This window comes from Alexandromys fortis, unplaced genomic scaffold, assembly GCF_014885135.2.
Source record: "Alexandromys fortis isolate MF-2015 unplaced genomic scaffold, M_Fortis_MF-2015_v1.1 scaffold_347, whole genome shotgun sequence".
Taxonomy (NCBI): Eukaryota; Metazoa; Chordata; class Mammalia; order Rodentia; family Cricetidae; genus Alexandromys; species Alexandromys fortis.
The window spans coordinates 621,438-649,385 of NW_026068236.1; the positions used below are offsets into that span (position 1 = coordinate 621,438).

The following is a 27,948-nucleotide window of genomic DNA, read 5'->3' on the forward strand; positions in this document are numbered from 1 at the left end:
ATATACACACATACATACATCTTTTCTTCCAGAGAAGTTGGCCTGGAATCACAAATTCACATAGATACTCTTAGGAAAGGTCTTGGAAGTCATTTGGTTTTGAAGATGGCACCATGCATTCCTCTCACTCCACAGCATCTAACTTAATTACTGATAGAATAACCAAACATTTCAATAAAACCATCTTTCTTCTGTCTGTTGTGTGATGTTTTACTCTTTTGGCTTTTTGTGGGGCCTACCACCCAGCTCCCAAATCAATGACACACAGAGGATTGTTCTTAGTTATGAATGCCCGGCCTTAGCTTGGCTTGTTTCTTGTCAACTTTTCTTAATGTAGATTATCCCATCTACCACTTTCCTCTGAGCCTTTACCGTTCTCTTCCTTCTGTATATTTTACTTTCCTTCTTTTCTGTGGTTGGCTGCATGACTTTCCCCTAGCCTTCTTCTCTCCTTGATATCTCATTGTTCCTCATTCTCCTCCTGGGAGATTTCTCCTTCTGTTTATACTCTCTGCCTGTCAGCCCTGCCTATCCTTGCTCTGAGCTTGCTATTGGCCATTCATGTATTTATTATGACCATCAGGTGTTTTAGACAGGTAAATAATCACAGCATCACAGTGTTAACAAATGCAGCATGAACAAAAGCAACACCCCTGAAAATGTATTCCCCAACACCTTCCTGTGGATGCTGCCAGCACCCCCTGCTTCTAGTCCATTTCCTTGCTGTCAACTGTGAATGCCTATGAACATTGTCTCTTTGGGTAATGCACAGACCTGTGAATCAGTTAAGACATCTTCATTGTCCTTTCTTTCCCGGATTTCAATCCCCCCTGGTAACATCCCCATCTTAGTAAGAGAACATTTTCATGGTACTGTCCTTGTTCTCTGTTTCCAACCTGCATTTGACTCCACCACACCTTGCAGAGGACTCGGGTTTTCTCTGTGTAATAGCTCTAGCTGTTTTGGAACCATCACTGTGTATCAGGCTGGCCTCAAACTCACAGGGATTTGCCTTACTTTGCTTCCAGGATGCTGGGTGTGTGCCACCACCTGCCAGCTAAAAGTCTTTTTTAACATAAGTAATGTCTTCTGTAAATTTCTGTAAAATTCAAAATAGTTATAAACTTCATATGTATATGTGTGTGTATATATATATATATATCATTTGTTTTTTTATTTTTAGAAGAAATCATTATCTTGTTGACATATATGAAGAGAAAGCAGTCATAGAACATGCCCTTTGTCTTGGACACCTTTGTTTCTAGAATGAAGTTGTCTTTTTTAAATTAGTTTTATTGAACTATACATTTTTCTCTGCTTTCCCCCTTACTCTCTCCCCCTCCCTTTAACCCTCTCCGATGCCCCCAATTTACTCAGGAGATCTTGTTCTTTTCTACCTCCCATGTAAATTAGACTCATGTTTATCTCTCTTAGGGTCCTCATTATTGTCTAGATTCTCTGGAATTGTGAATTATAGGCTGGCTCTCGTTGTTTAATGTCTAAAAGCTACTTGTGAGTGAGTACATAGGATATTTATATTTCTGGGTCTGGGTTACCTCACTAATATGTTTTTTTTAGCTCCTTCCATTTGCCTGCAAATTTCACGACGTCGTTATTTTTCTATGCTGTGTAATACTCCATTGTGTAAATGTACCACATTTTTGTTATCCATTCTTTGTTTGAAGGGCATTTAGGTTGTTTCCAGGTTCTGATTATTTGGTTTTCCAAGACAGGGTTTCTCCGTGTAGCCCTGGCTGTCCTAGAACTTGCTCAATCCAGGCTGGCCTGGAACTCATTTGGGAGGCTACCTCTGCCTCCCAAGTGCTGGGATTAAGGGCAAGTGATACCACACCCAAACTTCTTATTCCAAGAGGTAAGAATCAGGACACACTTAAAACAGACAAAGCAAATTCATGCTACCTAGCTTCAGTTTCTTCCTATGTACCCTTCAGCCCAACAATTTCTACTCTGCCAAAACTATGTCACTGCGAGGGACTTTTACACGTTGCCTAGTTGGGTTTCTAGATTAAAGTGAAACCCTGATCTCCAAGACAACAGCTTCTGTGTGTTGGACCTTGGGAGATAATTCCCAAAAGGTTTGCCCCAGTTAAACTAGTCCCTTATTCATTAAAGCTGATTCTTATGCCCCAACTAATCAGGATCAAGTGTCCCAATAAAACAGAAGTTTCATTTCCACAGATTCTTAATTCAAAACATGTCACTAGCCATCTTGATAACAGTTTTTGCTACTCTCTTAAGCTTCACAGCCAAACCCCATTGTCTGTCCCTCTCATAACATTCTTATGTTCTGACCTTTGAGAGGAGCTAACTAAATTCTGAGCACCCAATGGTCTTTTCTACCCCAAAGCTCCAAAAACACTTTCACAAACTTCCCCAAAGGCAACATTGTCAGGTTCATTACAACAACACTCTCATGGTCCTAATATCAAGTTTTGTTTAACTTATTATCTGCTGCTGTGATAAAACTCTGACTAAAAACAACTTTGGAAAGAAAGGGGTTTTTACATCTTACCAGGTTACCATCCATCACTGAGAGAAGTCAGGCAGGAACTGAAGCAGAAAAAAATGGAGGAACACCTATTAATGGCTCACAGTCCGTGGACTACTCAACTTGATTTCTAATACAGCCAAGGACCACCTGCCCAGGGATGCCATTGCCCCAAAATAGGCTTTGTTCTCTCTCATCAAACATAAAGGAAATCCTCCTATAACATTCTCACACACCATTCTGAGGGGGAAAATTCTCAACTGGGGTTATCTCTTCCTGAGTATGTCTAGTTTGCATCAATTTGACAAAAAATAACCAGAATACCCACTGTTATTGGCTAGTGTAGTCCCACAGATACACCTACCAAAAATTATAGGACATTATAAATGCTTTTGGTTGCCCACCAGAATTTGTACTAAGCTCCTATTGCTGAAGATATCACATACTTGCATCATAAAACATACACAAAGTAAGCTAGTACTGACACAGACACTTCCTTCCTACTACATGGCTTTCATATTGCTGGAATGTGCTATGCATGCAATCATCTGTCTCACGCAGCTGTGAACACTGTGAGCTACAATAATAACTGGTTTAGAAAGACATGCCCACAGCCGCCTTTGCAGTAGTTGCAGAAACACCTTGGTAGTAACCAATAACTCTCTGACAATACTCCATTAAGATGAAATCCATACCTGGCACCATTATAAAGTTGAGAATCTCTGGCTAGACATGTCATATGTCCTAGGAGAGAACTTACTACTAGTTCTCTAATAAATGGACATAGTATGCATCCAACTCCTAAAGACAACATTTTACACATAGATTAATGGAAATCTCAATCCTTATTAGAGAAAATAACCACAGTAGTTGATGACTAACACTGTGCCTCAAATCAGCCAATGTGCAGAGAATAAGAGCCAGTGGAACGGTCAGCCTTAATAGGATATTTATATAACATAGCTGATGTCTCCTACCAAGGTTCAGGGATCAGTGGGGAAGGAAAAGCAGAGAGAGTATTGGATTCAGCAGTGGTGAATAACTACAAGGAAATGGTATCTTCTGGACTCAGCATGGCAGCTGCACATATGAAGCTGCAGTTTTATTGTAGTTATCACAAGGCCTCTGCAATGTTAAGTCAAACAAAATCCTAGCTTGGATGGACAGGCAAGATGAGCAAGAATACAACAAGTACGCTTGACCACAGAGCCATCTGTTCAGGCCCAGGGCCTTTGGGTTTTCTTGCAAATATTACTAAGATATATCAAGGCACACAATGGATATACAATCCCATTATGAGATAAGGTCATGAACAAATGAAGCATAGATAATATATACTCCATCCACTTAAGAAATCTTAAATTTTACTGTAATTGTTCCTATTTCCATGATTTACATGACCTTACAAATAATTGATTTTAATTAACTGAAATTTCATTATGTCCTTATAAAATGAAGACCAGGTCAACTAAATGTGTCTAAAAATATACCTGTGGAAAAATTGAATTTAATAGAATGATCTACTCTGGAAAGTCTTTGATCTTCATGTGAGTAAGAAAGAGTGGAAATCATTCTGCAGCCTGCACAGGATGTATACTTTTGAGACTGCAGCATTTTGACTGCTCTCATCTTGAAATTTGAAAAAGGATTAAGTATCTTACTCATACGTAGTTTCATAGATGAAATACAAATACTAAAATCAGTATTTTATATGATTGATACAAGGCATCGAGTGGATGTGGAGAATAAATAAAACAACATCTGCTAAAGCAGAGTCTCTGTGCTGTAAATAATAGGAGTTAAAAAACTGTAGGGATGCTACAGCTCAGAAAGGGTGTTGTTGTATATGAGACATCATCATAGGCCCAATTACAGCCGTCAGCAGGCAATGGTCCATGTTCCACGAAGTCTTCAGAAAGGACTGAGGATGTAGTTTAGTCAGTTGAGTTCACCTTCAAGATCCTTGATTGGCTGCCAGCATGTATAAATTGTCCATGGTGCACACAATTGTATTTCTAGCACTTAAAAGATAGAGGTAGGACAATCAGAAATGCAAGGACATTTTAGTTACGCAACAAGTCTGACATAAGTCTGGATACCTGAAACTCTCTCAAAACAAGGAGAGAGAGAGAGAGAGAGAGAGAGAGAGAGAGAGAGAGAGAGAGAGAGAGAGAGAGAGAGAGAGAACAAGAAAAAGAACAGAAAAAAAAAAAAATTCTATCTGAAAAAAATAAAAAAAAGAATCCTAGGTTTTTGTTTGTTTTTTCGTATTTTGGTATCTTCTCTGTTTCCTTTACTCCCTTCAGACAGACAACTATCCAACCTATACAACATTTATATTCTATGGAGAATACATTTCCTTCAGCATTAAATCACAAACAGTGCTGAAACATGTCGTGGTATTTCAATTGTATTTTAATAAATAAAGATTGCCTGGGAATTAGGAAAGTAAAACAACCACACTAGTCAGCCTTACAGTCAGGCAGTGGTAAAACACATCTTTAACCCTACTAGCCACACTAGTTTTCATAGAAACCAGGCAGTGAATGCCTTTAATCCCAGTGGTACACATCTTTAATCCCAGTCTTAGAAAGGGAGGAGGAGACAGCTCTCAGGAACAGTCTCATTCTGAGATTCCCGGAGGCACAATTGCCATTTCAGACTAAGGTCAATGTAAGAGCAAGTGGTTGGCTGATTTGCTTTTCAGGTCTTCGGGTTGAACCACAATATCTGCCCCTGAGTCTTTATTAATCATATTTCAGACCCACATACTATATTTTCTCCTGTGCATATATATGTACCTCTGAAAAGCTTTAACCATTTCACTAAAATGAAGCATATGTTTAGTGATGATTCATGTGTATTTTAATAAATAAGCTTGCCTGAAGATCAGAGAGTAAAACAGCCATGCTGGTCAGCCTTACAAAACAGACACACACCTTTAATCGCAGTAGCCACACTAGTTTTCCACAGAAACTGGATGGTAATGGTGCACGTCTTTAATAAGATGGAAAGAGGCAGTGATTGCATGCAGTCTCATTCTGAGATTCCTGGAGCTGGCTGTTTTGTTTTTCTGACATTCAGGTTGAACTCCAATATCTGTTTCTGAGTTCATATTAATCATGCTGTACATTGCCTTTTCTTTTGCATATCTTTATGACAGGACCACACCGCACTCTGATGCCTGAAGAGTCATTCTGAGGACACAGATGGCTGCTCAGTGAGAACAGACCAGTGGCGAGGACAGCAGTGAGATGCTAGACAATGATGCTCACAATTACTGGTGGGATTTCTCATACTACCAGGAAGCAAACAGGTGCTTTAAAATGAATGGGCTGCTTGTTTCTGAAATTTTCATTTGATATTGAATACAATATTTAAAATATTCAAAATATCAAATGATTGAAAACTGAAAAAGTTAAACAAGATGAGGAAGTTTTATGTATTTGCTGAGGCCCTACCTGCCTGTTGTGTGGGCAGTGCTTGGGTGTCTTTCCTGACACACGCTGCTCTAATCTTCACTCTGCAAATCAGCACTCAAGAACAGAAAACTGAAACCTCCCAATGTCAGCTGTGTATATAGACAAGATAATGAAGGAAAGAATGAAAAAACCACTTCCTGCTAGAGTCAGAGACTATCCAAATGGAGGAAAAGATTTAACTGGTTTCAATGCCATAATATGAGTAAAAGTGGACAGAACACTTAACGTAATCCTAGGCACAAGTTATATCAGTGTGACTGGATACTGAGCCAAGTGTTGCTGACAACCACAGAAATGTACATTAGAGAAGTTAATGTGCCCCGGGCTTTCAAGGATAGTATGTCACTTGTAAATTCCTATGTGACCTTGGGAGAGGGTTGAATAGGAGGAGAGAGGCAGGGAGGGGAGCAGAGAAAAATGGGGAGATCAATAAAAAACAATAAAAAAAGAAAAAAATATAACATGAGATCCTGATGTAGGATTCCCCTCTGTATGCTGTAATGTGTTTTATTACCATTGGTTAAAAAAGAATCTGTTGAGGGCCTATGGCAGCACAGAATAGGGCAGAGTAGGAATTCCAAGCAGATGGAGGAAAGAAGGCAGAGTAAGGGAGATGCCATGTAGTCGCCCATGGAAACAGATGCCTAGGAAACCTTACCAGTAAACCACGAGCCTTGTGGTAAAATATAAAATAATAGGAATGTGTTAAGTTAAGATATAAGAGCTAGCGAGCAATATGCTTAAATGATTGGGCAAGCAGTGTTGTAATTTTTAAAAATTCCTATTTGTCAACCCTATGAGCCCAGTATATATAAACATATGTGAATCAGATAAATGGCTAGACAGATACATGTGTCACGAGCCATTTCCCCCCTAAAAATCATTACAGGAACCATCACCCTGGGGAGTCTGCAGGGAACCCCACACCCATAATTATGTTAAGAATTGTTCTATTGACAGAACCTGTCCCACACCCAATTAACTGTTATCTGTTAGTGGAACGCACCTCACATTCCAGCTATCCAGGGAACCAGGTGTGGCAACTCGTAACTTCTTGGCCTACCTGTCTGAATGTAACCTCCTGGCCTACGTGAAGAACCTGAACCACGTGACCTGGAACACGCAGCAAGAATCTCGTTTCCCTACCCCCTAAGCCCTCATTCAGGGGCTATATAAACAGCAACCATGATCCTAATAAATGGGGCTTTGACAAATCTGCTTAGCCTCATTCTTTTGTCCTAGCTCATTCCCTTCCAGGTAGCGCCCCTTCGAGACCCTGGAATAACTGATTGCAGGGTGGGTTACAACCCCTAGACTGAGTAACCCACCCCAAAGCAATCGATATACATGCATTTGTTCTGTAATGAAACTTAGGCAACAAAGGAGATAATTCACTTATTTGAACAAAGAGTTTATCAAAGAGTGTGTGGAAGAGTCTCACCATCACCTTCGCTGAAGCAGTACTGCCCCACTGTGGACAAATAAGGTCTTCACACTCAACAGTTACCTGAGCTTAGAAGCCCACCCTTTGAAGAAAAAAAGGCATGGAATCTTTCTCTTGTGCAATATTTTTGAGATGGAAGGTAATTGTGTCTATGTTGAGGTCAGCTATAACTTCATTTTCTCTCCTTCCCTTTCCAGTCTTTTCACTATGAATCTTCATGACTCCATATCTTTCTATTGTGCCTAAAACTACTTCATTTTGGAGAATGAGAAGAGTCATTCATAAGACAAAATAAGATTATAATGCTTGCTATTTATAATAAAACTTATTTTTATTTTAATATTAGAATGTTATTGTTATATAATAACAAAATGTCTGGATTTCATTTGATTTTTATTTGATTGTCCCCTTACAGAGACTGATTGTTCACATGGTAATAATTAAACAAAAACTTTATTTTTCTTTCACTTATTTTTTATCATTTCTTTAATTTTTGATATTATAATCATATCATGCCATCCTTCTAAATTTTCTATAATTCCCTCCATATTCGATTGCATCTTTATGACCACTTCTTTCTTTAATTGTTGCTACACATGTATATATAAACATATTTTTTCTTAAATATGTAAGTGCCACTGCTCAGTTGTACATTGTTGATTGTAAGTATTGTTTCAAGACTGACTCGTCTGTATTGGACAACCAGTTGATATAATCTTCTCTGGGAAAAACTATGTCTCCAACTATCAGAATTCCCTAGCTGACAGTAGCTCATGAGCTAGGATTGATGCTTTGTGCTCTTTCCACATGAACCTTAACATGTCATTGTTGTTCTTTTTCAGCTCATGTTTAGAGAGTCATGTTGATGACTCTTCATGTGTGTAGCTTTTCACATTCTTAGGAGATAGAATTTACAGCAAATTCTTGACCCTTTAGTTATTATCATCTTTCTTCTTCCTCTTCTTCAGTATTTCCTGGACTGTATGTGCAAGAATTATATTGTAGACATAGCCATAGGAACCATACCTTGATTGCTGTGTTTTCTACAGTGGCCTCCATCTGCTAGAAAACCCATGGATCTTGGAGAGGAACCTACAACCACTAATTACTAACCCAACACAATCTCTAACTCCATTCTAATCATTTTTTCATTACCACATACACATTCCTTTGCACATGGTCTGCTCACTAGATTCATTTAGGATGAGTCACTCATTCTCTTTTTTTGAGTTTTAAGAGGTTTTCAGATATTCTATTTAAAGCTATTTGAACATGAAATATGTGGAGTAGTTCCTCATAGTCTTTGTTCTCTTGTTTTTTAATGACATTCAGATCTCCTTCTAGAAAACTTCAAAGCAGTGATGAGCATAGTTAAATATATGAAAGGGTAATTCTAAATAATGATTTAGAAAATCAAATCTTTCAATATTCCCAAAATTCTTCTATATTCAATAAATTAACATTAAAACTCCACCAACTTTTTAAAATTTATATATTGAATGGATACTGTATAACTGTTGGGTGTCACCATTCTGTGGAAAAGTATTCCTGGGTCATGTAAGGAAACTTCTTAATTAAGAGTCTATGAGTGAGTCGGCAACAGAATTTCTAATGATTTATATTTGAATCTCCTTTTTGAGTTCCTGCCTTGATTACCACCAAAGATGGATTATGGCTTGGAAGTGGCTAAATAAATCTCTGGACCTTCTAAGTTGCTTTTTCTCAGAGAGTGTTATCACAGCAACATAAAAGAAACTAGATTATACAGTTATTGTAAATTCTGTATCTTTCATGGCATGATGTTCTTGCTGTTTCTGCCGTGTGTTCTCTTCACTACCCCTAACCCTGTTCACCTGGAAGCCTGCCCTTGCCTTTCATTTCCTTTTCTCTTTATCCATTGTGGGTTCATCACACTGAGACTTAAATAATCACATTGATTTTGCCCTCCCATTAACTTCCCTGTTAGTTCTAAGATGAACATCCGTGCTTCAGGTAGGAGTATATACTGAGAATTGACGATAAAACCGAAGTTCTGAACCTTTGAAGCCAAAACCCTACCTGAGGTTACAACTCTACCTATACTGAAAAGGGATACTAAAAAAGGCAGTTGTTCTTCTTGGGCCACACCCACTCAGCTGAAGGTTTGTGTACTGGCTGCAGGTGTGTGGGGAGCACTGTGGATCCACAGCACAGAAATAAGTGCCTGAGTCTGTGGTCTGGCAGGAGGAAATGTACAAAGAGCTGCGGCGTTCCTGGATGACTGTTGTGGACGTCAGTCTTCCACTCTGCTTTGTTCCCGAAGGATTGTAAATCAGGCTGATGAGGTGTCCCCCAGGACTTTGGTGAAACCACTGCATTTGGGTTGCAGAGATGGAAAAGTTGCACTGCAGCTCTGCATTCTCTCCCTCCTGCAGAACCAAGGACTCAGGACTCTGCTTCACTTGTTGCCCTTTCACCCCTGATCAGAAACCGAGAAAGAGACACAGATGAGAGTCATTGAGCATCCACAGAACCCTGAACACTCCCCATGCCCTCTGAGAAGGTATGAGATCTGCAGAACTCCTGAACTGCTTCCCCACCCTCCATCTGCCGAACAGCATCCTCTCTGTCCCCTGAATATGAACAGCCACACTCACAGCAAACCCGGGTGCACAGCAGCCCTAGCAGAGAGCACAGCAGCCTCTTCATGGTGTTTGTCTGACTGCTGGAGACAGAAGCAAGTAACCAACCCCTGGGCTGTGGTGGCAGCATGGCTGTTGAAGTGTCCCTCCTCCTGGAACCAGTCAGCTCCACCGAGTAACCCTGCCAGACCAGATGCTGCTGAGTTCCCTCCCAGCTTATGAAACCTGAAGCTCCTCCCAAACCAGACCTGGCTGGGTGAGAGTCTGGGTGGAGCACAGGGTGATGTGGATTCCCCTCTGTATGCTATGAATATGTTTTGTGACCATTGGTTATTAAAGAGGCTGTTTTGGTTAATGGCTTTAGAGAGTAAAGCCAGGCAGAAAATGCAAACAGTGATAAGGAGAGAAAATAAGTGAAGTCAGCGAGATGCCATGGAGCTGCTAAAGGAGAAAGACACCATACCACAGACAGAACCTTACCAGTAGGCCATAGCACAGTGATAATGCAGAGATTAATATAAATGGGTTAACATAAGATGTAAGAGTTGGTTAAAATTATGCCTAAGATATTGGCCAAACAGTGTTGTAATTCATATCATCTACATGTCATTGTTCTGGTCTGTACAGTCGGGAAATGAACAAGCAGTCTCCGTCTACAATAGAGTGGGAGCATTTTGAGAAAACTCTGGTGTTGTATGCAGTTAGGGGTCCTGGAAGGAAGAGAGGACCAGCCCTCCCAAGAGGAACAAGCCTCAGCTGTAAGAAAACCTGGCACACTAAAAGAAGTAACAGCTAATGGTTCACCTCAGGAAACAGATGCATGTTCTGACTAAAGACTGTTTACTGGGGCCTGAGAGATGGCGCAGCAGATAAGGGTCCTTGTCCTTCCAGGAGGCCTTAGTTCCCTCCACAGCATCTATTTCAGGTGGCTCACAGCTGCCTCTAACTCCAACTCCTGGGGACCTAATTCCCTCTTCTGTTCTCCCCAGAACCTGTCTAAATGTACCAGACATTTACACAGACCCACTATCTATCTATCTATCTATCTATCTATCTATCTATCTATCTATCTATCTATCTATCTATTTATTATGTATACAATACTCTGTCTGTATGTCTTCAGGCCAGAAGAGGGCATCAGACCTCATTACAAATGGTTGTGAGCCACCATGTGGTTGCTGGGAATTGAACTCAGGACCTTTGGAAGAGCAGGCAATGCTCTTAACCACTGAGCCATCTCTCCAGCTCCTCAGAGCCACTATCATACACATTGAAAACAATCTTCTCCTGTGAAATAACTGAAGTGAAATGACTGCAATAGGAAAAAGGAAAACAAACAACAACAAAAATAAAACAGGAACATGACAGTGTAATGTAATGGTTTCATAGTTCTGGAATGCATTTTAACAATTGGAAAACTCCTGCAGAGTCATGGTTTGTTCTAAATGTAGTTTAAAAATGTGACCACATAGGAAGGAAGTGGACTGGGGAAGCTAATGCAGGAGTGCTGCATCCTCGGCGACAACTGCTGTGCTGTTGCACATGGAGACTGCAGGGGACAATGCACTCGAGTTCATAAAAATAGAAGAATGCATTTCAAAATTTTCACCATAAAGATAACTGCTTCAGAAATGAGACTAGTTATGAAAAATGATCCATTGACTTACAGCAATAGCCTTGCTTTATTTGAACCGCCAGCACCCAATGAAACATACATTTCTTATTAAGTTTGAAAGCTTGGCCTTATCTTAAGCTTATTCCCACTAACCCTTAAAACTTTAATTAACCCATTTATATTAACCTAAATTCTGCCATATACCTCATTACCTCACCCATATTGTATGTCCAAATCTCTCTGCTTCTCACTGGCTAATCTGCTCCAGATTCTTCCCAGAGTTCCTATCTTTACCTGGAAGTCTTGCCTATATCCTCCTAAGCTATTGTCCATACAGATCTTTATTAAACCAATCAGAAGGTGTCTTAGACAGGCAAGGAAGGAACACCTCTTCACACAGTGCAATCTAATATCCCACAAAACACAACCAACCTTATGCTATCTCAGCCCACCATTGACTCTAACAGTATTAGACCAGTTAGTGACTTCCAATACTGTAGGATAATTTGGTAGAATTTGACTCAGGTAACACAACACTGTGAAGGATATTTAATTACTAGGTCAAAATTTTACAGAATGTTGAAATTGAAATTTTGAAGGAAGAACACAGATCTTTTTTTCCAAAATGAAAAAATAAATGGCAACTGAAATCTATACCACACACACGAAGCATTTCTCAAGATTGCACTTTCTTTGTACTGTTGATTTACAGGACATACCAACTTCTTGAAAATGCCTGAGGCAGTGACCCTGGTCTCTTATTCTGCAAGTCTCGGGTGGTTTGTGTCCAGCTCTGCACTTGTGACTCAGGGCAGAGAAACGCCCAGCTCCCTGAGACCCATTGTCAGGGATCCGCAAGTAAACAGAGTTTTCATTCTTCCTGCACTCAGTCTGACCCCCCCCCCCCCCCCCCGCATGCCTGAGACAAGCTGGTTTTCTGGTGTGAGTTTAGAAGGTTCTGGAGATCCAGGTGAGGGTGTTGCACATGAAGAAAAGGACTCTGAGGGACAGCAGATGAGTAGCAGCCCCCCCCCCCAGGTACAGAGCAGAAGCTGCAGATGCACAGATGCAGGCATCAGACTGGGACACCAACTGAGCATCCTCCTGCAGCATCAGTGCTGTGTGGAAATCTCAGGCAAAAGGAGAGACCATGTTCATAGGGAAACAGAAGTATTCTTTCTACTGATTTCTACTGATTTCTACTGATTAGGGCCTAAAGCAGAGTGACAGTGGGCAGTAGGGCTACTCTGAGCCTCCAGATACAGAGCAAGGTCACCAAGGTGAGCAGGAAGCAGTTCACACCTTCCTGGAGAATCCCAGGAAGCAAATACAACCTGAAGAGTAAGAGAGGTAGACAGGGGTTGCTCTGAGCTTAAGGAAGTTTAGATACCTTCATCCTGGGGGCATTGGAGAGACAGTGAAAAGAGACACTGACTGTCTTTCCTTTGCCTGTCTCTGGCATCTGCATAAAGCATGTTCTGCTGCAGCACTGGAAGAGGTTTAAAAAATGACTGTTTAGTAATTTCATACATGACCATAATGTATTCAGATCGAATCTACCATCACTCTACTCCACCTACACCTCCTCCCAGAACACTCTATGTAACCCTCTTTCCCCTGCAGAAGCCAGGAAACTAGAACCAGACCATTAGGGCAAGTGAAAGAGCTTAAGAGGAAGACATAGGGTAGTAGAAAACAGGAAGCATAGCATCAACGGACCATGAGGGATGTAAGGGGAGGGAGACATGGCAGGGTATGGGTGGAGGAAGGTTTCTGTGGGTTTATTCTAATCTATAAATACGCCATTTACTTTTTAGAAAGGAGTGCGCTCTAGAGGATAACTGAGAAATAACAAGTCCACAGAGGCAGTGAACTCGCCCATCTTTGCTGACTTGTTACTGTGAATTCTAGGACTTTTCATCATGCTGTTACTTTGCTAACTGGTCCATGTCAAACTGCCTTCTAAGTGTGTTCTATTCACAGGTTATTGCTAGGCTCCACATTGGTTGGAGTGTGTATGCCAGGAAATTTCTATAACAGACTTCTTATACTGTTTTGTTCAAAATGTCTTTAGTATAATGATATTTTACTTGTATTTTAATAAATAAACACTTAAGATCAAAGAGTAAAAGAGCTACACTGGTCAGTCTAGCATACCAATAAGTAGTGACACACACTTTTAATCCCAGTGAACACACTAGTTTGCCATAGAAACTGGACAGCAGTGGTACACACTTTTAATCCCAGCCCCACGGAGGAATATAAGATGGGAAGAGACAGCTCTCTCTCACAGTCTCATTGTGAGGAATCCTGGAGGCAGTATTGCCATTTTAGACTGAGGTAGAGGTAAGAGCCAGTGGCTGGCCATTTTGCTTTTCTGACCTTCTGATCCAACCTCAGTTTTTATTAATCTTGCTACACTTTAGTGTTAGTTATTCTGCCCTCACATTCCTCCCTTTACCCAATACTCTCATCCACTCCCCTATTAATTATACCGAATTCATTTGACCTTTTATAGATTTTTCCCCACTTCCTTTGCAGATCTCCTCCTCCCTCACAACCTCTTATTGATACCTAACATCTATGGATATTCCAAACGAAGCACACATATTAAAAGTAGAATTCACCTACTTGAGATAATACTCCGCTTGTTTTTTTCGGTCTGGGTTACCTTGCTCAAGAGGACTGTTTTCATTTACCTGAAATTTGATCAAAATTTCATTTCTCTTATCAGGTGAAGAATGCCCCACTGTGTAAATGTGCCACATTTTCACAATTCACTCATCAGTTGATGCACATCTAGACTGTTTCCAATTCCCAGTGATTGTGAATAGAGCAGCAATGCACTTGGAAGAGCAAGTGTCTCTGTGGAAAGATACAGAATCCTTTGGTTAATTCCTCAGGACTGGCACAGCTAGATCATGTGGTGGATCTATGGTCAACATCCAGAGGAAACTCCATACTGATTTCCATATTTTTATGCCCATTTGCACGCACATCAGCAATGGATAAGTTTTCTCCCTCATGTTCTCTCAGTTGGAGTCCTGGTCCTCCTGTTCTTACAGTCCCCCTCCTGCTACATTTCTGAGGTGTTCCCCGTGCCTTTGGGGTAGCATATGCATAGTAGATGTATTAACGGGGGCTAGAGACTCCACAATGTTTATTATCTGCTTTTTGATCAGTTGTCTGTGACTGTGGTAGTCACTCTCTGCTTCAAATTGGAACTTCTTTCGTCAGGGGTTAGAACTACACTTATCTGTGTGTCTTTGTGAGGACCATGTTGGAGGAGCTGCAGTTGGAATAGAAACTTATGGGGAACAGAGCAGCAGTGAGCATAGCTAGGATGATGTATGTGATGTACTCTGGGGAGGTGAAGTCCCCAGTGTCTCTCTAACGCCACTTACTTCTGCTGCCCATTCTTTTGCTTGCTGCTATGGCATACTTACTAAATTTGGCACGGTATGACTTTTGAGTGGGAGAATTCCACTGTATCCCTTATAATGTGATTGTTTTATGGAGAGTTCCACTCCTTACTGGGAAATTTACTTGCATGTCACAATGAAAATACTTTTATAGTGCTTTGAAGTAGAGAGATTTGATAGTGGCTAATGAAAACAAAGAAGTCTCATGCATTACAGACATATGGATTCTGCCTGTGGACAAACAGTCTGATGATTAAAGAAGGCAGTGATGTCCCTACATCCAAGGTTAGGTCTGAGTTCCTTGGTCATGTAGCTTACAGAATTAATCTCAGGTTTCAGTGTGCACTTTGAGAAAATGAAGTTATGAAAGGAAATTAAATTACCCTACTGTTTGTAATATAAATGGTTAGCTAAATTACATGATTAAGGTTCTATAGAGCAAAATAAAGATAAAAATCTGCTACGCTATAACCACAAACAGCTGCAGGCCAATATAAAGGGACTGACTGAATATACTTGATTTACTTAAACTTAGTTAGTCAATACTAAAATAATCATTGCTTTGGGGTGAAGAAGTATGGTTTGAAAATTGATACAAAAGAAATATTTAATTACATGTGAGTTCCTAATAAAGCATATAACTTTTGATCATAATGTGATTTCTTCCTGTGTAAAATTTTTAATTTGATTCTGGAAAAAAACACAACTTCTGTTTGTGATGTGATTTTCTTCCTGCATGAATATTTTTGCCTTCGGTGGTATAAAATTGTTAAGAAAAAAACTAAGAGAGGTAAATGAAGTTTTGCACCCCCAGATAAGTCTTCTCTTTATGTTTAACTACTACTCCACACTTCCTCTCCAGTTTCTCTGATGTTCTGGAATGAACTCCAGCAGTGTATAATTATAAGTATTTAGGATATAGTTAGAAGCTGCAGAAATTTAGGAAAGTGTCTGTACTGAGTTCTTTTCTAGGGTCTATGTCCTCTCCAGTCATGGGTAGTTAACTATGTTTGCAGTGTTTACCTGAATTCATTGCTACTGAGCAGCCTTGAATTCAGTAAGGCATATGTTAGTTTCCCCAAAGATAAAAGTGCTCTTATTGCACCCTTTTGAACATCTAGCCCTGGTGGGCATTATTTTGGTTCATAGTCTTTAAATAACATGAAGGACTATTTATTGCTTTTCTCCTTGGTTTCTTACATTATATCTTCATATATTATGAGAACTCTTCTTTAGGGACGAGCTTTCAGGGCAATTCTAGATAACTTTCAACAAGTCCTATGTGTGAAATATGTGGCATCCTTAGAAATAGATCTCTCCTTCAAATTCTGTGAGGGCAATGATCAACAATGGCATTAGCCTGTTTCAATTGGAGGAAACTCTGGAAGCCCCCAACTAAGAACTTGAAGGGTGTGTCCCCATGCCTGGCACTGGTGGTTTTTTTTTTTATTGCACTTGGCATTCATTCCAGGTTTGACAAGCACTCTTATGAGAGATTCTATCTATGCTGTACCATTTAAGTAGTTTTTGAATTTAAAAATGCTGTTTGACATTTAATTTTGCATCCTAAACAGTAAGAGAGCAGATACTAATTTGCTGTTTTTTTGTGAGCACAAACATGAATCTTTCTTGAGGGTCACAATGGCCTTTGATTTCAGATCTTTCTTCCTCCTCAGAGAGATAAATATGAGTAGTAGAGAATTTTCTTTAAACCAGTATTTTGTTTCCAGAATTGAGATGGATCAAAATTTGGCTTCCTTTCTTCCATTGCAGAAGAATTATCAGAGAACCTAACTAATCCCAGGTGAGTGACTGCACCATGTGCTCAGGATTTAAGCAAAGTGCAATGGCCTGTGAGAGTGGACATGAAGGGGAAAGGACTTTTCAAGAGTCTTTCAGAATCAGGCTGCCTCCTACATGGTGTATAGAAAAGAGAAGGAGCTGCCTTTTGGTCATTATCTTGAGAGTTCCAGCAGTTGTGCTTGCTTAGCAGATTAACTCATTGATTGCTACTGGAGAGTGTGAAGGATTCAATGAGAAAGGCCCCATAAGCTCATCTATCTGGATGTTTGATTCTGAGTTGGTGGACTGTCTAGTACAGAACAGTAGGTGTAGCCTTGTCACAGGAGGTGTGTCACTGGTGGTGGCTTTGGAATCTCAAAGTCCAAGCTAGGCCCCTAGGCCCAGTCTCTCTCTCTCTCTCTCTCTCTCTCTCTCTCTCTCTCTCTCTCTCTCTCTCTCTCTCTCTCTCTCTCTCTTTTTTGTTATCTGATGTAAGCTCTTAGCTACTACTCCAGAGAGATGACTGACTGACTGCTACTATGCTTGCCACAGTGATCATCATGGCTCACACACTGAAACTATAATCAAATCCCCAATTAAATGTTTTCTTCTATAATGTCTGTTTTATGGTTTCCATTCACAAGAAAAGAACAAAAACTGAGCCTAGACATTAGACTGAACTCTCTATAACATGGACCAAAGAGAGGAAAAATTTAAATAATGTCTGGGCTGAGATTGAGCAGATTTTAAATACTAGAGTTTAATGTTTTTATTCGGTCATAAATTTGTAGGGTAAAAAAAGAAGATTGACAGAGAATTTAAATCACTAAATTTTGTAAGACATCTTGGTAGCTATAAATCTCATGTCTGAGTTTTCCTGGAGATGTTCTCTGTGTGAGATCCTCCACTTCAGGAGAGAGCAGTATTAAGGGGATCAAAACTCATGTTGTCTCTGGCAATGACTTCCACCCTATTCTGTCAGAATATCCCAAAATTCCTAGTTTTCTAGGGATATGACCTGAGATCTGTTACTGTTTTTCATGAGCTGGGTAAAACCCATGTAGACAAAGCATAAAGCTCTCCCTCACGAGACCAGCCCTCAGCCCTTCTGTACCGTTGGTTTGTGTGCAGCTTCCCCTGCAGTCCCCCTCACTGTGTCATTCACAGCACAGTAGTACAGGGCAGAGTCTGACAGCTGCACTGAGGACTTCTGCAGGTGGAAGGAGCTGTTGCTCTTATGGAGAGTGGCGTGGAACCCTTGGTGCTCTGTCCTCTTGTTGTCTGTGGCAGTCCACAGGAGTAGCTGAGGCCCTTTCTTCGGATATTGCACATACCAGAAAAGGGAAGGACTTCCATAAGTAGTCTCATAGGTGCAGCTCAGCTTCACAGGCAACCCTTCTGTAGAAGTAACAAGACCTTCTGTCTGGGTCACGGAGTCCCCATTGCTCCTCTCTGAAAATAAAAAAAAAAAAGAAGAAGAAATGACTTCTCTATGTGAAGGCAATAGCAGAGACTTCCATAGTTGTAAGAAAACGACATCATCATTGATTAGACAAATGTAACTTACTGAGCATTAAGAGGAGCAGCAGAACTGAGCAGATGTCAGGAAGCATGTTCATAGAAGCCAGTGACACTTGGTTCTTGACTTCACCAAACTCACAGGCAAGCCTCTTCAGAACCTCATTGAAACTCCTCACTCATAAAAAAAGATCTTCTGCACAATGACAGTCTATCATGTGAAGCCACCACATAGGTGCAGACATTAACCACAGCTGAAGAGACAGCACCCTCTGCTGATTTCCCTTCAAACTGCACACAAATGTCTATACAACACTTAGTCAATAAACTTGAAGCCTCACCCAAAGGAGACAGGTCTCAAGTCTCTAGTGGATGTCTGAAATCACCAATGTTACTGAGCTATATGTATCCTGGGTATGTAGGGTAATGAGTGTACATAAAGAATACACATACATACATACACATGCACACACTTCTGATAAAATTTATCTACATTTCCTTGTTCTATTGTTTTTTGGGAATGTTTTGTGAAATATTTGTTTATACTTACTTGCTCCCTCTACTTCTTTTAGATACATACACTCTTCCTTACCAACCCAGTTTTGTGCCACCCACATTTCAATCAGCACAAGGTTTGCAAACAGATTTTTTTATATTCTCTTTTATTTAATTTTTTATTTTTTTTATTGAAAAAATTCCTGCTTCCTCCCAGCCTCCCATTTCCCTCCCCTCCTCCTGCCCTTCTCCCCCTCTCCCCACTCTTCTCCCCCTCCCTCTCCAGTCCGAAGAGCAGTCAGGGTTCCCTGCCCTGTGGAAAGTCCATGGTCTTCTCCCCTCCATTCAGGTCTAGTAAGGTGAACATCCAAACTGGCTAGGTTCCCACAAAGCCAGAACATGAAGTAGGAACAAAACCCCATGCCATTGTCCTTGGCTTCTCATCAGCCCTCATTGTCCGCCATGTTCAGAGAGTCCGGTTATATCCCATGCTTTTTCATTCACAGTCCAACTGGCCTTGGTGAGCTCCCAATAGATCAGTCCCACTGTCTCGGTGGATGGGTGCACCTCTCGTGGTCCTGACATCCTTGCTCATGTTCTCCCTCCTTCTGCTCCTCATTGGGACTTCGGGAGCTTAGTCCGATGCTCCAGTGTGGATCTCTGTCTCTATCTCCATCCATCGCTAGATGAAGGTTCTATGGTGATATGCAAGATATTCATCAGTATGGCTATAGGATAGGGTCATTCCAGGTTCCCTATCCTTAGCTGCCCAAGGAACTAACTGGGGACATTGCTCTGGACACCTAGGAGCCACTCTAGGTTTATGTCTCTTACCAACCCTAAGGTGGTTCCCTTAATTAAGTTATGTGATTCCCTGGCATTTGTTCAACTATGTTCATAGCAGCATTATTTGAAATCGCCAGAACCTGGAAACAACCTAGATGTCCCTCAATGGAAGAATGGATGAAGAAAGTGTGGAATATATACACATTAGAGTACTACTCTGCCATAAAAAACAATGACTTCTTGAATTTTGCATGTAAATGGATGGAAATAGAAAACACTATCCTGAGTGAGGTAACCCAGACCCAAAAAGAGGATCATCGGATGTACTCACTCATAATTGGTTTCTAGCCATAAATATAGGTCACTGAGTCTATAATTTGTGATCCTAAAGAAGCTAAATAAGATGGTGAACCCAAAGAAAAACATATAGTTATTATCCTAGCTATGGGAAATAGACAAGATTGCTGAGCAAAAAATTGGGATCTTGGGGGTGGGGTGGGATGGGGGTAAGGGGAGATGGGGAGAGAAAAGTGAGAAGGGGAGGATGGGGGGAACTTGGAGCAATGGATGATTGGGGATAAAACAAGGTTTGCAAACAGGTTTCAGTGTCCATACACTTTTAATAAATAAAAGTAGGCTACTGGGTGCCTACTGAATTTAGTCTAGACCACAAGCACTCACAGGTGTGTGACAGTTTTTGTAAATGAATCATGTTGATACCCTTATAGTGATGGCTGTAATCAGAAACCCCTAGACTCAGACATTTGTTCTTGTGTCATATAGAGTCACATGCAATGTGTAAGGCTCTGTGGTAAATGCTCAGATCAGGAAAAGTTGCTTTCAAGAGAATGGAAAGCAGATAATTCCCATGACTGCTACTCCAAGTCTTTGCTCCAACCATCTTGACCCAGGCATTTGGAAGAAGAGATCAACCAGGAAATGGAAAACTGATGCATTTTCATGATGAGTAAAGTTGGTTGAATATCAGATTCCCAGTGCTTAGATTTATTTTACACCCCACATCTTCCTGTTGATCCTCCATGTAGATGTTTGACCCTATCCTCATATGTCTGATGCACAGACAGTTGGAATGAAGGGTGTTCAGAATATGAGGATGCTCTTCCCTTCAGGCTGAGACACCTGGAAACTTCTCTCTGTGTTCTCCATCTTCTGGTATACATCATTTATCTGTCTCACAGATATTTAGTATTGTCTACCACTGGTGCAAAGAAAATCATGTATCAAATAAATTGCTTTAATCCGAGTTTCCAAAGAAATCTTTCACCCATTTTGCTTGCATGTTAAAATGCTTATGAATTAATTTTCTGACTTTGGAGAGTTTAGATTTTACTTAATTGTGATTTGGGTCCTTTTGCTATTAGGATCCAGAATATGGAGGAAAAATAAGACTGCCCAGGTTATAAACCTGCTTCTGATCTGTTGGCTTTTCTATTCCATAAAGATAAATATTTTGGAGATTGTCAAGTGTTTTTTTTTTTCAACTCTTTGACATTTCCAAAAAGTTCCCCAGAGCAGGTATATAAGTTTGCTGGTCTTTGAGCTGCATGCGGAAACTTTTAAGAAAAACTCAGCTCCTCAGAAAACTCTAAGTGCTTTGTCTGCCATTGTGAAAAACATCTCAGGTAAACACATTCCTGAAAGAATGCATCCTCTGGAGAAGATCTAACATCCAATTATACACATGTCTTTGACTGCAGAGAGCCTGTGTAAACTAGAGTGTGTCTAAAAGCATGCTCAGCATTTCTGAAAACATGTCTATTAGCTCCCCTATTCAGAAGAACAGTTTACTTATTTACTAAGCATGAGTATTTCCAGGATTTTGTTTTGTTCACAAAGTTAATATGAAGAATAAATGGGAAATAAATAAGAAAGTATTTTGTGAATTTAGTGGCACTATTGAAAGTTCTTTTTACCCATTGGTTATTTCTCAGAGTTGGTGATTAAGTGGCAGTGCTTCCCAAACGAGGGAAGAAATAGACATTAACTAGAATGACCTGGGATTATTCTATAAAAGATTGATTTCTTATATTTTATATGTAATGGTTGCTTTCTTCCTGAAAGCATGATTGTGTATCATGTGCTTACATTGCCTTCAAATGCCAGAGGAGGGCACTGAATCCCCTGGAACAGGACAAAGAGTATGTTGTGTGTGCGCTGACACAGGGGTGCTGGGAACTGAAGGGTGCGTGTTTTCTCCAAGAACCATGCATGTGCTTAACCCCTAAAGTCTCTCCAGGCCCAAACAGTGATACTAAAGAAAAAAAAACATTATTAAGAGGCATTCTGGGGAAGAAATAAGATAGAGTAAAGCATTCAAATTATGTCAACAAGAAGAAAGGAGGAATAAAGGCAAATCTGCTCATACTAAAGTGTATTTTCTAAACTTTTTTTTTTTGGCATAGACTTAACGGGAAGAAACAGAAAGGCAAATATAAATGGTAGAGGCATTGAGAGGCCTATAAAGAGATTTAGTTTTAGTTGCATAGGCAAAAGAGCCAAAAAAGGGTACCATGCAAACACAGATATTGTTGATGTTATTCTTCATATGAGGATATGTTATTCTTCAGGGTATGACATAGATTATTAGGATGAGACACTAAAAGCTGGGAAGCCAATAAAACAATGAATCAGAAAACTATGTGTGATTCACTGAGAGTCTGATCTGGAGGTGGTACACAGCAGGCTAGGCAGTAACGTTCAAGCATAGAACTCAGAATACAGCAATAATGTAAAAATGTATAAAAGTAACTGCTCCTTAGGAAGTGTACATTTGTAAACTGTCTTAAATAAGAGCACACTGAGGAACAGCAAGCTGATGATCATAGACTGAATATTATCTATATGTACTTGGTGGGGCAGGTAAGTTATTCTTAACTGCTGTTTTTTTTTTCTTGTGTAATACGATATGTTACACAAATGCATTACCTTCTCACTATCAATGACAGTCCATCAAAAGTGTCAAAATCTGAAAAAATAGTAAAGTCCAGTCATTTTTGTTTATGAATATTTAATGTGTTTGCCCATCATACTGAGATGTTGAACAGGTTCCTTCCTCTTCACTGTGACCAAATACTTATTAACAAAAATTAGGAAGTCTATCACAGTTCCCCCTTATCCACACACATACACAAACTCCTCTCACTTATACATCCATACACACCACACACACACACACATATCACAAAGTTTTTAATATTTCTTAAAAACAAGAAATTTTAATTTTTGTTTAATTCAAGTTCTTGGCATATTGAGTTATCTGTCTTAACTAAAATCTCAGATGTGATATTAAAAGCTGGCTTTGTGGGCTTAAGAGAGTGCTAAGGAGATAAAGCACATCCTGCTACTGAAGAGGACCTGAGTTAGATCTCACATTGGACAGCTCACAAATGCCTTTGTTCCATCTCCTCTGTCTTCCACAGGCACCTCTAGCCATGGGCACATACACATAATTAAAATTTAAATCTTAGTAACAAGTTAGCTTTGTTTGATACAAGTGGGTATATTTACCATCTGGATCAGAAGTCAGAAGTTCTGTTTGAAAGTGAACTGGCTTTGACATGTATTTTGTTTTTAATATTTGCCATTTAATTTGAAATATGAAACATTGAAAAGTAATTTTCTAAATGATTAGTATGAGTAGTATATAATTCTACAAGTCAAATCTGAATTAGTATTACATGAATAGATTTCATCTATTATATTGTTAAATCAGCGTGAAATGTGTGCAGTTTTAGAACTTAATTCAAAACACATTTGCTTTTCTGGTAAACAATGAGAAACATAAGCTAACAAGTCAGATTTGGTTGTTTTTCCATAAATTTCTTGCCTAATGGTCTGTATTGGAATCTAATCCAGAGAAAAACACTTTATCTGGTGTCAATTTCATTATATAAACAACATATATGACTTTAAGGAAGTTGATGTCTTCTCAGAATGACATATTTTTCTCCTATGTCAAGAGTTGCTCCAAATAAAGAGTTGGTCTTAAATACTTAGCAGCTTCACAAATACTTATTCCATTGTCATTTTGACTTCCTAATTCTTATTAAGGGTACCTTCTATTTTGGAATGGATGGCTATTATTGATATAAATTACCTCTGTATTTTATACACTTTGTGATGATTGTTGCTAAGCAGAATGGGTAGAGACCCAGGAAATCACGCAGTTCCAACCTAGAGGAGCTATTTTTCTATATAGTTAGAAAGAAGAAGGAGAAATAGGAAAGTTAAAGAAAGAGGAAGAGTTAAAAAAGAAGAGAAAGAATAGATTTGGGAAGAAGAGGAGTGAAAATATTGGACATAACTAGTGAGTAATAGAGCTTTTGCTTGAATTTCATGTTGTATTTTCTCCCATCGGGCATTGTTGTCGCTGCTTAGAGTAAAAGAATAAGGAAAGATGGAAGATGCCTGTGAGCAAACAAGACACAGCTCAACTTTACTAGCTCTCTGGGGCCAAAGCACAGCAAAGCTTTCCTTGTCCCAGTCCTCAGGTATATAGAGATACAGATTTTTGAACCGTGAGGATGATACACATCCATTAAAAGCTAAAAGCAAAAAAAAAAAAAAAAAGCTAAAAGAAACCCCCATGCTTACAGGAACTAAGAACATTGCACCTGGTTAGAGTCCATCAGGAACAGAGTTCATGTAGAGCTTGATATCAAAGTCTAATGCTTACAGCTGCTGGGAGCAGAGGAGTCATGCAGGTGCTCATGAAAGTTTCTAAACACTGTCCAGGTGTTTAGAAAAAAATTTTGAGGCTCTATTGTCTGACACTACTAGGCTTTGTTATTACAGAATGAAAGGACTCAGAGTTAATAAGTTTCATTAAATCTCAGAAGGAACTTTGGATCTTTTAAGAATATGCGAAGAATGTTCAACTATGGTGATATTTGACATTGGAGTAAATGGCTTTGTTATTAGGATATTACTACAAGTGTCAAAGGCAGAATACTATGTATTAAAGTGATATGTTTGGATGTCAAGTTATTCAGTCATAAGAAAAGTGAGAAGTGAGAAGTTTGGGGCATAGTGGTAAATGTATATACCAGGGCATGTGGGTCTTTGAAGTTATTGATGCTCTACTCCTGGCTCCAGCTCTACTTTCTGATTATGAGGATATGAACAAGCAATTCTGCAATTCCCACTTAAGGAAGCAGGACTACCTCAGGTACTCTGCTGTGTTGATATGATAAGCTAATAGACACTGTAGACATATCATTTATCGATCATCTATCATCTATCTATCAATTGTCTATCCATTTATTTACTTACTGACTTACTTGCTTGCCTGCTTACTTAAGGAAACACAACATCCAGGCCTTACTAGGCAATTGATGGCTTTTTTAATTAATAGTGAAGAGAAAGAACAATAAAAAAGTAAATGTGCAGCATGATTAATAAAAACTCAGGGTCAGAAATTAGTGTTCAACCTGAAGATACAAAAAGCAAAATAGCCAGTGACTGTCTTTTACCTTGACTTTAGTCTTAAATGATGATCCTACCTTCAGGAATCTCAGAATGAGAGCCATCTCACCCTGTATTATTTTCTTCTCTAGAGTTGGGGATCAATGCATGCACCACTGGGATTAAAGGTGTGTTACCATAACCTGGTCTGTAAAGCTGACCAGTGGGACTGTTTTACTCTCAGATCTTCAGGCAGTCTTAACTTATTAAAATGCATTTGAAATGCCACTACTAAATGTGTTTAAAGGTGCAGACACAAACTGCATAGTTAAGGCCGGGATGCTGTGTTTTCTTAAGGAAGCAGTTGTAGTGGGAGCAGCGGGCTGCGTTCCTGCCACCCAGCTCCCAGCCGCCCAGCTATCTTATGCTGCGAAATAACAACACACAAATTGTAGTCGTTTAAACACTGCTTGGCCCATTAGCTCTAGCCTCTTCTTGGCTAATTCTCACATCTTGCTTAACCCATTTCTAATACTCTGTGTGACACCACGAAGTGGTGGCTTACTGGGAAAGATGCAGCATGTCTGACCTGGTGGCTGGCTCCATAGTGTCTGACCTCACTTCCCTTCTTCCCAGCATTCTGTTCTGTTTACTCCACCTACCTATTTATCAGTCCTATCAAAGGCCAAGGTAGTCTCTTTATTAACCAATGAAATTAACACATAGACAGATGACTCTCCTCCATCATTTCCCCTTTTTCTTTTTAAATAAAAAGAAAGGCTTTAACTTTAACATAGTAAAATTACATATAACAAAACAGTTATCAAGCAAGAATTACAGTTACAATATTTATATCTACTTTACCTTTTATCATAACTAAGGAAAACAATAACTATCTATCTATTCTTCAACTCCATCAAATACTCCAGAAGGATATAATACTACCTAAGTAAACAAGAAATAAGCAACTTCCAAAACTCTAGAGATGATAGAGATATCTTGCTGCCTGTACAGTCACCCAAAGTTCTTTTGTACCATTGGGGCATCCATCTTTGGCCTAAAGGCCCAAAGTATCTGGCAGACATTTACATGAGGCAGGAAATTTCAAAGGCAGTTCATTCACTGTCTTCTGTGTCCTGCAGAATGTCTCGCAGACTCTTTCATGAATCAGGAACCCTGAAACATCATCTCACATTTAGGCATGTTCAGTAGTCCTCTCTCTGCGGGTTCTCTGTGTCCAGTTTATGCAACAGTCCAGGCAAAAGAAGTTTCATGCCCAAATAGCTAACCAACTCCATAAGGAGCCTCTTCGATGCCCATCTTCCTCTTGAAGTAGCTTGGTGCTGCCAGGAGCAGACATGTCTCATTGTCATAAAAAGCCTTAAGCTATTAAAATATTTTAAATGCCATATTCTGTAGTCTTTGAAAGATATGAAGAATGCCTATCTGAAATACATTAACCAATACTCAGAAGTCAGATATAGGCAGATCTCTATGAGTTCAAGGCCATCCTGGTCTACAGGAGCTAGTTCCAGGACAGCCAGGGCTGTTACACAGAGAAACCTTGTCTTAAAAAACAACAACAACAAAAGACCACATAAAAAAATAAAGAAAATACAGGCAGTAATGAAGAGGGGTGCTGGAGGGAACATCAAGGGATTGAGGACACAGTGGCTCTTTTATGCTGTTGACTAGTATGGAAATTAGTGAGAGGATCTTCAAGAGCAATATTACAGCCACAAGTAGTTTTTATTACATTTATTCACTAACATGTCTGTGCACACATAACAATATATGTAATGATCAGAAGACAATTTGTGCAGTCACTTACCTCTGTCCACCACATGGATTCCAGGGACTAAAGTCAGGTTGTCAGGGTTGGTGACAAATTCCTTTACCCACTCAGCTGTCTTGATGAACCTCACAAGGAAATTTTTAAAATTGCAAATCCTATAGCAAAGCAAACCTCTGAGTGTGTAAGTTTGTTCTTTACACATATAAACTTGGAAATAGCAAGAATTATATTCCATTTATGGTCTTTGTTATAAAAGAGTGAAAATGTTTCCTTGAACAAAGGTTTTAAAAATCTTTTCTTCTTCATGGAAAACTTAGGTTAAGTTTCTAACTTTCTTCTAGAACCCAGGTGAAGGTCAAGATCAGCTGCATCACAGTGAACACTGCTGTAGCAGCAGGAATCAAGTTCAAAAGATGGACCAGGACTGTGAAAGAATCTTGGATATTTAAAGATTACACTTCAGTGACTGTTATAGCTGTGACAGTAAGTATTGGTTTCTGTTTGCAGCAAACTCCTTGTATGTCCAGGGGGGCTGCTGGTCTTGGTCCTTCTTGGCTGATAACTAGACTTCAGAGGAGGGGTAACAAAGGTGGATAAAGAAAGACTGAGCTTTGGAGAAGGCAGAACCAGGAGTATAAACATGACTGGTGGTGACCTATTGACCTTTGTGCACCTATCTTCTGATTGAGACTTTAATTACTTCTGCTGGCACCATACTTTCCAAATGCCAATCCAAGTGTCGAATTGCATATTCCTAAATTGAAATGATTCACAGCAGTTTTAAACACAGAAATAGATTGCTATACATTTCCCACATCTCCAAATTGTTTTAGTAAAAACAGCAAACCTTACAATCATGCATACAATATTTTATTACAGACATATACTTTAAAAACACAGAGTTACACTATCTTAACATACACATATATATTAGAAATGAAATTTTGGAAAAGGAATGAAAGGGAATAACAATGAGGAGAAAATCAAAAACAATGATAACTTAATTAGCAAATGTTTTAAATTTTAATGGAAATTTTGTATTTGAGTTTAATTAT

At 39.5% G+C, this 27,948-nt stretch overlaps 2 gene segments (V, D, J or C); both read right to left on the reverse strand.

Annotated features, from left to right (window-relative positions):
• Window positions 1–9,507: 9,507 nt before the first annotated feature.
• On the reverse strand, window positions 9,508–10,180 carry LOC126493873 (T cell receptor alpha variable 22-like). The segment is given in 2 exon segments: window positions 9,508–9,893; window positions 10,072–10,180. Coding segments are annotated over 2 exon segments (438 nt in total).
• Window positions 10,181–17,974: 7,794 nt separating this feature from the next.
• LOC126493886 (T-cell receptor alpha chain V region CTL-F3-like) lies at window positions 17,975–18,559 on the reverse strand. The segment is given in 2 exon segments: window positions 17,975–18,327; window positions 18,443–18,559. Coding segments are annotated over 2 exon segments (405 nt in total).
• Window positions 18,560–27,948: the final 9,389 nt, after the last annotated feature.